General features: G+C 34.2%; 1 protein-coding gene across 1 annotated transcript; it reads left to right on the top strand.

Annotated features, from left to right (window-relative positions):
• The first annotated feature begins 1,355 nt into the window (after positions 1-1,355).
• Positions 1,356-2,416, top strand: LOC103496884 (uncharacterized). The gene is made up of 2 exons (XM_008458915.1): positions 1,356-1,697; positions 1,994-2,416. Exons 1-2 carry the CDS (start codon positions 1,356-1,358, stop codon positions 2,414-2,416), a joined length of 765 nt encoding a protein of 254 aa, XP_008457137.1.
• The last annotated feature ends 8,789 nt before the right edge of the window (positions 2,417-11,205 follow it).

Raw genomic sequence — 11,205 nt, 5'->3', positions numbered from 1 at the left:
GTGATCGCTACAAATGAAACAGGTACCCGTATAATATATGAAACAATAATTTAATTTAATACTCATCCCTCCTATATACAATCTACCAATGAAAACTGTATTCGATAAACGTGTTCCCTTTGAATTTTTTCTATGGCTTTACAACGAGTGAAGACCGTATTCGATGGTAGATGGATTGAGTCCTGCCGATATATTGACTATCGCCTCCTTGATGTATATGTTCCAGTTTCATCGTCGTTTCAAGAATTTGCAAATTGTATCCAACGTAGACTTTTTCCAAATTCAGAAGTTTCTGTCTCTAGGTTGACCGTTTACTGGAAAGATTGCAACAATTCGAACCTCATTCGAATTGTTGATGATAAGGATGTGTCTTGGATTATGTTAGTCATATCGAAATTCCCCGACAATGATCTACTTGTTGTCGTTGAAACCGTACCTGCTACGGATATTGGAAATACCCCGTATTTGAGCAGTGAACTACCTAGAACCGAAGACTCGCATATTGAAAATGTAATTATTGATCTTAATGCATTTGAATCATCACATACTGATATACCCATTAGAGTTGGATCAATGTTTAGGCAAAAATCAGTTTTGAAAAAAGCTATTTATATGCTCGCTTTGAATTAGTTACTCTTAGGTCCAATCGTACATCATTCAACATTAAATGTAAGGATCCATCTTGCCTCTGGTATCTACATGCTTCGGTATTTAAAAAATTGATATTTGGATAGTTCGTAAATTCACTGATACACATCAGTGTTCTGTTGATGTCGTGAATAATGACCATAAACAAGCAACATCCTAGATTGTATCTGAGCGTATGAAATTAATATTAAAAATGAATGACAAGGCTCCATGTCGTCCTTCGGATGTTATAAATTATATGAAGATTCACCACGGAGTGAACGTAAGTAATAAAGCTTGGAGAGGATATGAAATTGCTTTGAATTCCATTAGGGGTACTTCGGAGGACTCGTATGCCATGCTGTCTACCTTTTTGGATGCATTGATCCGAAACAACCTAGGTATAAAAAATGACAAATACCTTGTATTTTAACAAATACCACACGATCAATCTAGAAATACAATGTAATTTTAAACTACTTTATTTGACTATTTTTAGGTACATATACGGCTGAAGAAACAGATGATGAAGGTCGGTTTAAATTCTATTTCATGGCACTGGCTGCTTCAATTAATGCATGAAACTACTGCGTACCAGTTATTTCCGTTGATGGTGCAACCATGAAGAACAAATATCTTGGTACCCTCATCTCTGCTTGTACTATTGATGGGAACTCTCAAATTGTGACACTAGCTTTTGTTGTCGTTGATTCAGAGAATGATTTGTCATGGTCATGGTTTTTCGAAACCTTAAGGCTGTTTTTGGGGAACATAATGAAATGGTAATTGTGTCTGATGCTCACAAAAGTATAGAAAATGGGTTTAATGCCGTTTATGGAATAGCTGAACATGGATTATGTGCATTCCATTTGTTGAAGAACTTGAAAAAGAACCATAAATCACTTCCCATGGAGGACTCATTCAATAAATGTGTTAGAGCTTATACACCACTGGAATTTGAGTACTACATGAGGCAACTCGAACAACTATCTCCATCAATGAGGCATGAGTTGGAAGCAGTGGGAAGACACAGATGGGCTAGGGCATTTTTTAGGAGAAAAAGATACCAGGTTATTACAACCAACATCTTTGAAAGTATGAACTCTACCTTGAAAGAACAACGAGAATTGCCTGTAATTGGACTTCTAGAATCAATCCGTAGTTTGGTTTAAAAATGGTTCTACAAACGTCGTACCACATAGAGTTTCCAACGCACACAACTTTCAATATATGCAAAAGATATGATTCGAGAATCCTTAAGGGAGAGTCGCTCAATGAATGTAAGTTATTTAATATTCAATAAATGCAATAAATGTGTAGTGAATTACCTTTTTTGTAAATGATATTTGTTGTACTGTTTTGTCAGATATATCCTGTAGACCAACATGAATTTGAAGTCCACCATCGTAAGGAACAATTTTTCGTCAACATTTTAAATCGGACATGTTCATGTCGTCAGTGGGACCTTGATTTGATCCCTTGTTCACATGCATGTATAGCATTGTCCACAAGGAATCTTAATCTCCATTTGTACACTGATAAGTTCGACTATGTCTCAAATTTGATAAACATGTACAAGAAGGGGACGCGTCCTATTGGTAGTGTAAACCAAATTAGGAATACGCACCAAGGTGGCAATGATGGAATACTTCCACCGCAGGTTAAGCGTCCAGCCGGAAGACCAAAAAAGAAGAGGTTTGCTTCATTTTTAGAGAAGAAAGCCATTGTTCATTGCAACAGGTGTGGTAAAAAAGGTCACAATTGCAGGTCTTGTAAAGAACCCATTTAGTAATTGTCATGTTTAAGAAGTAAAAGGGATAATTAGTTTATATTTCCTTTCTAATTGTCTATATTCATAGTTGTATTTTCTTATCAAGTGGGTTGAATGATTCGTTCAAATAAGATTGGTCTTTTGTTCATTTAAATACAAAGTATTTCTTAGGTATGTTGACTAAATACATTACATTGTATTGATATGTTTTAAATTCAACTACAGTTATGTTCAAAATCCAATGTATTTCAACTTACGTAACAATTATCAAATAAGCATGAATTTATAAGTTTTGTAAAAACAAATATTTTACTTCAACAAAAACAACGAATACTCCAATATATTCTAAACCCCTAACAAAAAATCATAAAATGAATATATCAAGCTTGACTTAAATGCAGATCAAACGATAGCCATTCTAAGGATGATTCTCTTTATCCTTCCTTGGTGCAACTACTTTTCCTCTTAAAGCATCTATCCATATTCCTGTTGAAACTGGTGTAATAGATACTCTTTAGCATTTGATCTTTTCATTCCCAACCCTTCCTTTGTGTTGTTCAGCTAAAAAAAAAAAAGAAAGTCCATGAATAGGATAACAAGTTATAAATTACATATAAACTAGATCATATGCTTACATGTTTTAGAACAATCCTCGTTGCTGCTCTATTTTTCATCATATTTGAAAGCCTATCATTACTCGGCATTTTGCCTATAATCTACAAGTTATTGGCAAACAAGACTCTATATTAAGTATGTTATTACCATTTTTGAAATGTTGAACCAAGATTTATACTAGATATGTTATCACCTTGGCCATCTGTGGTCTATGTTTAATTTTGCCAAATGTTGGTTGCACATTCCTCAACATTCTTGGGGTTGAATTTAATGAACATTGACCCTGTGCATTCTTTAATATTTCTCAGGTATTAATTAAAGATATCATTCATATACAACAGTTCACAAAGTTTCTAAGGAATAGGTAGTCAAACCATACTTACAGCCATTCACATCCTTATAGGCCACATTTCAGATACAACCTAATTGTTATCTCAATTGCCTAAATACAATAGTCATACACTCATTCAATATTATACCTGTCCATCCATTAACTGATCCTCATAATGTTAAATGTTTCACAACAAGCCATTCAATAATATTCATAATGATAAATGATATTCAATGATATCCATAATGATAATTACCCAGAATAACACCGTAATAAAATATACATAGTAATTACCAGCATTCATTACAAAAAACAGTGGCAACTTGTCGATAACCCAAAAAAACATTCATATCATCGATTGCCACACACTTAAACTAACAGTCAGCCTACTACCACAGTTAAAGGTACAAATTCAATGTAGTTTATATTATAGTCATTAAACTAACAATCATTTAGTATAATAAACATAGATCGACAACTATACAGTTCTTCTCCTCTATTCTTTTTTCTTGATCTTGTCATATATAACACTTTCATCGATTGACCGTATCAGCCTGTTTATCTCCTCATTTGTTTCCTTCGTGGTCTATTACAAGTATGTACATATTAGTCTATAATATGTATTATACACATCTTCAACATTTTGATTTTTTTTACCTTATACGACGAAGAATCTTTATCTCCAGCTGTTGGTGGTGTCTCTGATTTTGCCACTTTAGATTGACCATCATCTTGCCCTCTCGAACTTTCTGCTCGACTTTCATCCATAAGCCCTTTTCCGTCTTTATCTTCCGTCATCCCTTTTTCCAAGCACCGTTCGATTGCTTGAATCCAAGTTCAAATCTTCAACATCATCTTCTTCTTGGTCCTCCTCCACCTTGTCAAGGTGTTGTTCAAACGCCCTTGTTCCCTGCGCAACAAATACAAACCAGATACACTGTATTTGTTAAGATTCTATTACACGCACACAGATTATTAAAGTCTACACAACATGCTTACCATAAATTCATGGGTGTATTGGCCACTCGAAGAACTACATTGTTGGCTCCTTATTGCTTCCATTATTCCATTCATCTTCTGTCCTAGTTCTTCAAACCAATTATTCATTTTCAACTCCACACATCTAAGAAACTCAAGAATACCTTCCACACTTGTCTCCATCCTCTGTTGGTTATTCTCAATCTTCTCTACCATTTTCCTCAGGACATTAATCTCACTTGTAGACGGCATGCCTCTATTCAGCAAAACATGGGCTATGTGGTCAGAATTCTTGGTCTTTCGAAGCTCATCTTCTGCTTCTTTGAGTATGTCTTTTTCTGTCTCGATGAATGGTGCAAAGAATCGCATTCCCATTTTAGTTGGGGTTGCGAGCATTGGAGACACTTCAAGCTGTTTCAAAAATGAACAAATTACTCTATAAACAAAACTATTATGAATATATGAATTACTACAAATTACGAGATTTACATACCGTTGGTGAATCGAACACTTTCTGTTTTAAGTCCTTCCATTTGGGCTGTGTGTCAACTGCCTAATTTATAATCCTAGGGACTTCATTGAAAATCCTTGTTGCAAAGAAGTTGGGCGGAGTACTTAATGTTGGGATTACCTCGTAAGCCCAAACAAGAATGGGAAAAATAAACCCCCCCAATCGAAATACCCATTTGCCCCTTGCTACAAATGGCCGTATTCATGAAGTCCACTAAGAGTTCAAAAGCAACTCTATCCCACGAGTACCCATCAAATACTTTATCATCATCTACCATAATGATATGATCCCAATCTACACTTAGAAATTCTTGCTTAGGGATCAAAAAACTCTCCAGAAAGTACAGTTTGGCTATTTTTATCCTATCATCATCAGTTCCAGCAGTACTTATATTGAACATAACGTTCAAGTACCGCCTCGTCACGGTTTTAAGATTTTCAAAATATACCCCTTTTAGCCGTCCACCACCCTTTATATCCTCATGGTTAATATAAGAAATCTCATGGCATTTTAGGCCAGTTATAAGCGCAAATTCTCTCAATCCAAACCTAAGAACTCTTCCTCCTATTAGAAATTGAAGCTGACTAGTCGATTTGGGTTTGCACATTCGCTGAATAAGTTGCAACAACAATTGGGAGGATTGGTTTGTTATGGAGAGGTTTAGAAAGTGCCAAATATGCCCTCCCTAAACCTATTAATCAGCCTATCTCCAAGATTTTCCTTAATTTTGTCTACTACTATGCTCTTAATGTGTAGATTGATTTTTAAAGACTCGTTTCCTCTTTCAGAACACATTAAGTAGACTGAGTCCTAACATTGATTTGAAAAAAATTATCAGTAACCACACATATATCTATTACATTTAATTGATTAACACTAAAAATATATTGTAACGAGCACAAATTAAACTCAGACTGTGAATACATTTAATGTAACAATGTAACGGAACATGGTTTATGTTGGAATTTGTGTCCTAAAACTCATACTTTGTTATTTAATTCAGTAAAATTTATTATTGAATGCTATAATCTTAAAACCAATAAATTTAAGGTCCTGAGGCTATTTGCTAGTTTGTCATATATACTTGAACTTTATGTTAAGACATAAACATGGATTAAGTTCAAGTTAATAGCCCAAATGGTCTATAGTGTATGAATAAGGTTGGGCGCCTTATTCTGGATAAACACTATGGATGCGGCCCGCTCCGTAGTTAGTACAAACGATGTAATTCTGAATCGTTCATGTAGAGACATGGGAGTGGGGGCATCCTATGTAAATGGTTTGCATAAGACAGGAACCATGAAGTATAAACTATAAACTGACTATTTCAATTATGATGACGTAGGTAACTTGATCTTAATCCTGAGGTAACTATGAACTTCTATTCATTCGGTAGTATCCTTAGATCTGCATAGGTGAGGGCAACTCAACATAGCTGGCCTAATAAGCCTCATATTTCAGGGGTAAGACCGAGTGGATAGCTAAGGACATAGGGTGCAAGATGGAATTCACTCCTACCCACTTCTGAGATAGTAGATAGGTTGTTTCCTTAAGGACTGAATCCAAGTCTTGAACAAGGGACCCCACCTTCTCATTGGCTCGAGAAGGATTCTGGTTTATAGGTTGGACCTTAAACCAATTGTTCAATAGTGGATCAGTGGCTCTTAAGGAGCAAGATGTAATCTTGGGGGTCAAACGACATTTTGACCCAACCAAGATTACGAACAACATGTGAAGGATCGACTTACCTGTCGTGGTTATATCAGGTGGACAGAAATGTATCTATGGTGAGGGGAGTGCAACTAAGAGTCTTTAGTGGAATGACTCTTTAGTTAACGAATGTTGATTAACTTTGGTCTCAAAGAGTTTAGCCAGTTAATCTCGGATCGTTGGAGCCCATGATCTATAGGTCCATTAGGTTCCCCTACTAGCTCATATGGATTCAACTAAGAACAAGTATGTTGAAGTAATTCGAATTGTTTAAATAAAGATAAGAGAGAGAAACCAACAAATATATATAAGATATAAGTCGGTTTTGTGTTTAAATATGATTTAAATAAATATGAATATAAATTCATATTAAAAGCTTGAAAAGTTTAGAAAACGGTCAAAAGTCAACATGTTGATTTTGAACTTTGACCGAATTTATATTCAAATATGATTTAAATTTTAGAAAAATGAATACGGATTCATACTCGGAAGGTTAGAATTATCAAGACGGGAAAAATAGTAAAAAGTCAACAAGTTGATTTTTGACTAAGAAAAGTCAAAGTTTGACTTTGACTTAAGTTGGTCAAATGACCAAAATGCCCCTTTGGCTAATTACTTTATTAATTAACGGTTAATGGAAAATGTGGCAAATTATTATGAATTTGAAGTCACTAATTTCATTAAAGAGTTAATGAATTGATTAGCTGTTGATAAGATATGAAATAATTTACATGCACATTTGCATGTAAATTTCATATAAAACTTCTCATTACTGAATGAGAAAAGGAGAGGTTTTGCTTTGGAAAACACCTAAATGATTGACTCCCATCTCTTCTCTTCGCATAACCGAGTCCTACAACTCCGTTCTTGGTCCTGAGCATAGTAGGTCGGCTTAGTGGTTGTTCTTGCTCGTGATTTTCAGGAAGAGAAGAAGTTTTGGACCAAAGAAGAGGTTGAGATCTACAAAGGTAAGTACATCGTTTACCTTCCTCTCTCTTCGTTTAGGTTCATCGCATGGTAGATGTATGTTAACTTCTAAATCGTTTAGATGCATATAGAGTAAAGCATGATCCTTTAACTTCCGCTACTGCATGTCTTTACTTTGTTTTTTCCATCAGTTTACATTCGTAATAAAGAAATATTGCTTGATTGGATGCACCATATACACATATCTCATATGCACTAAACCGATAAATACATTGTCAACATAAAACAGAGTCAACATATATAACTGAATACACTATCAATATAAGATAACATACAACATATTCACACTTTTCATTACCAATTTACACATACACTGTAATTAACTACATCCCATACAATCAAGTACCCTAACATACAAAAGAAAGAAGCCACAAATTCAAAACACATAAAACAGAAGTACCATAAAATATATTTGCAACACTACAAATACAGAGTATCTAAATTACTCACATACGACAGAAATACATACCTCAGATTTTTTCGGATTCATCGGGGCTTTTCCCTTTCTCCTTCTATCTTCTGTTGCCTTTTCTTCTTTTTTAATAGCCTTCACCTAGTTTATAAAACCAAAATTTGAGGTATGTACGTAAAATAACATACACCAAATGGAAATTACTTGCTTACTTTCTTTCCTTTTTCTCCAGTCTTCTTCCTTTTCTTAGTATCTGGTGGTATTTCACTCGTCGATGAATTCGAATCTTCACCCACGGTGGTCTCGCCTTCCTCTTCTTCATCCCGTTTTTCTTTATATTGTTTTTCTTCATCTTCTTGATCTTCAGCTTGTTCATCTTCTTCTACTTCTTCATCTTCATGTACTTTGTCCTCCTTTTCGCTTTCGCTTTCCGTATCCTCGTTTGTCAAATTTACAATGAATTTAACAATACATAATTCATCCATAACAAATGTTTGACTTTATACCTTTCCTTCAACCTCTTTTTGTTTTTTTCTTCACCTTTCCCTCTATAAACTTGCCTCCTCAAAACCTAAACAGGGAACAATATAAATAAAAGCTTATTTGAAACCTAACAGACCACAAGTCATTGGAGAATAGATCTACACTTTACCAAACTTTTAATCCGTTGTTTCTTCTGGACAGTGACCTCCTCTTTTTTCGTTTCAGTCCTCACCCTCTTTTTTGAAGTTCCTGGACTCTCCCTCTTACCCCCGGAGCCTTCTCCCATGATATTTTCTATTCTCTAACATTTATAGAAAAATATATAAACATCTATAACTTGTTTATAATTACAGAAAACATGCATTTGTACATCCTCAGAAGAACTCGATAGATTTTGAATTCCAGTTGCCAATGATTTTCTAGAACCAGTGATCCCCACGACTTTTAACCGATCACTTGTTCTTGTTTTGACATCTCCCTTTCCCTTTTTCATCTTTATATTCTATACAATTTTAAAAAGTTCAAAATGCAATATATATTTATATATAACTTCAGAACAAATCCCAAGTAATACTCCTAAAATAAAGGGCGTATCTGTTCACATTTTATGCCATTTATTTTAAGAAACATAAATTAAGGAATTAAAATATAAACATGACTTTCTATAAATTTAACATGACTTTCTATGCCATTTGAAAGCAATTTGAAAATTTGTACTAAAAGAAAAAGGTGCAAAGCGACGGTGCGGGTGGAAAGCCATTTGAAAGTTTCAAGAATCTTAAAACTGGAAAAAACTTGAAGAAATTTTTGAGAACTCGATATTTTTTACCGATACAGGCAGAAAACAGAGCAAGAATTCAAAGGTTGAAGAAGGAACAGAAGCGTGAAACGAAACAACTCACCGATACTTTGCATAATGGGGGGTGCAAACCGATTAAAAAATGAAAGGCGTGCAGACGACGGAAAACCGACAGTGGAAAAGTAACGATGGAAGACAAATCGACTGTGGAAAAGCGACGGAAGAGAAAGCCACTGTGGAAAAACGGAAGACGAAGCTACGGTGGAAAAACAGAAAAGGACGCGAGGGTGGAAATGCGCCAAGAAGTTTTTAAAAAACGGAAGTTCCTGGAAAGCTTTTAAGAAGTAAAAGGGAAGGAAAAACTAGGGTTTTATTGGAGATGTGGAGTGGTTGCATGCAGAAGATGTGATGTTTTATTGAAGATGGTTTATTTTTTTTGGAGGGAAAATAGAAAATTGAAGGCAATATGTATTAAGTACAAGGTATTTGTGATTCTTCTTACTATTGTATTTAAAAGTCTATATTGTAAATTAGGTAGGGGCATTTAAGGCATAGTTGTCCCATTTATTATGTGGAAATTAACTGTTTTGTTATTTTGACAATTTAAATTTTTTTTTGCCATTTATCCAAAGTAAACGTTAAATTTTGCTATTCTTCTTGTCGCCCCTTGTTATATTTAGGAAAGTTTCCCTATAATTAATAAATTTTTTACTATACACTAATAATGGATAGAAATATATTGTTGGTTTAATTTAAGTTGGATTGGGTAACTATTTAATTATTGGAAGTTCTATTTTATCTCAATTTATTATCATTGTTTTTATTTATTTATTTTTATGTAAAAGAGCTGAATTCTTTGTTAAATTACAAAATTAAAAGCTACTTTTTTTTTTGTTTTAAAAAATTGACTTCATTTTTTAATATATTTGTTTAAAGTATATACTAAATCAAGAAATTTATCATATAATTTATTCTCAACAAAATATCACGCGTTTTCACCCTTACTTTTCATGTTGTAGAACACAAATGATTTTTCTAGTGTGTCCGTTTGATCGGTGATTAAGTGTTCTTAAATGTAGTTCAATCAACTAAAGTTTTTGAACCGTTGATGCCAAATTTTTTTCAATGGAAAGCACATCTGGCCTTCACTTGACATCCACGATAAATTTGTAATTTGGAAAATAGAAGTCTTGCAAAACAAAGAAAAAGGAATTATGATGCCTAAGTCATCAAGAGAATTTGAGAATGAGATGAAGTACCTCATATGGAGTTATAATAATGTATTTATAGGAAGAATAAGATGGACTATAGGTTTTACTTTTAGAATAAATATTTTTTTTCTCATAATTCCAATAAGTTAGGATTAGATCTTATTAGATAAATTCACTTTGTCTCACCCCTCCCAAACCACTTCTCCTAGATAAGAGGAGATGTGGAATTAGCAAATATTATCATAATTTGACAACACTTACTAACCGTAAGCTAAATGCTTGGCTTGGCCTACAATGCTTTGCTTACATACTTCCAAACCTCAGTATACAATAGAACACACACAGAGGATGCAAGGAAATATCTCACCAAAAGGCTTAAATGCACCTAAGTGTTAAACATAACTAAAAAGCTCTCTCGTACTACACATGCATGACAACTGCACATAACAAAATAAAACCTAAGCAACTGGTAGCGGACTAGCGACACTAGGTTAGGTTTGGGGACCATGGTCACTACCTGAATTGTTAACATATTTTGAAAACATAAGCTAGAAGTATAGTGAGTAACAATTTTGAAAACTGAAGTGTTAAAGCATGGTTTTCAAACAAACTTAGTTTGAATAGGCAAAGTGTAATAAATCTTTCTCTTTCTTTAAGTAAATAATGCATAATAAAGTTTTTCTCTTTCCTCGTGTATTCCTAAACTATGTCGTAGCAAGGCCTATCAAGTGCTCCAACATCTTCATCGTAGTAGAGCACACTCAAAGTCA

The sequence above is a fragment of the Cucumis melo genome, chromosome 6, assembly GCF_025177605.1.
Source record: "Cucumis melo cultivar AY chromosome 6, USDA_Cmelo_AY_1.0, whole genome shotgun sequence".
Lineage (NCBI taxonomy): Eukaryota > Viridiplantae > Streptophyta > Magnoliopsida > Cucurbitales > Cucurbitaceae > Cucumis > Cucumis melo.
Note: the sequence above shows the minus strand (reverse complement) of the source record. Positions and strands in the feature narration are given on the sequence as shown.

Coding starts and splice junctions, on each gene's coding strand:
- LOC103496884 (XM_008458915.1), top strand. CDS start 1,356: ATGGTCATGGTTTTTCGAAACCTTAAGGCTGTTTTTGGGGAACATAAT. Junction 1,698..1,993: donor TTAGGAGAAAAAGATACCAG/GTTATTACAACC, acceptor CTGTTTTGTCAG/ATATATCCTGTAGACCAACA.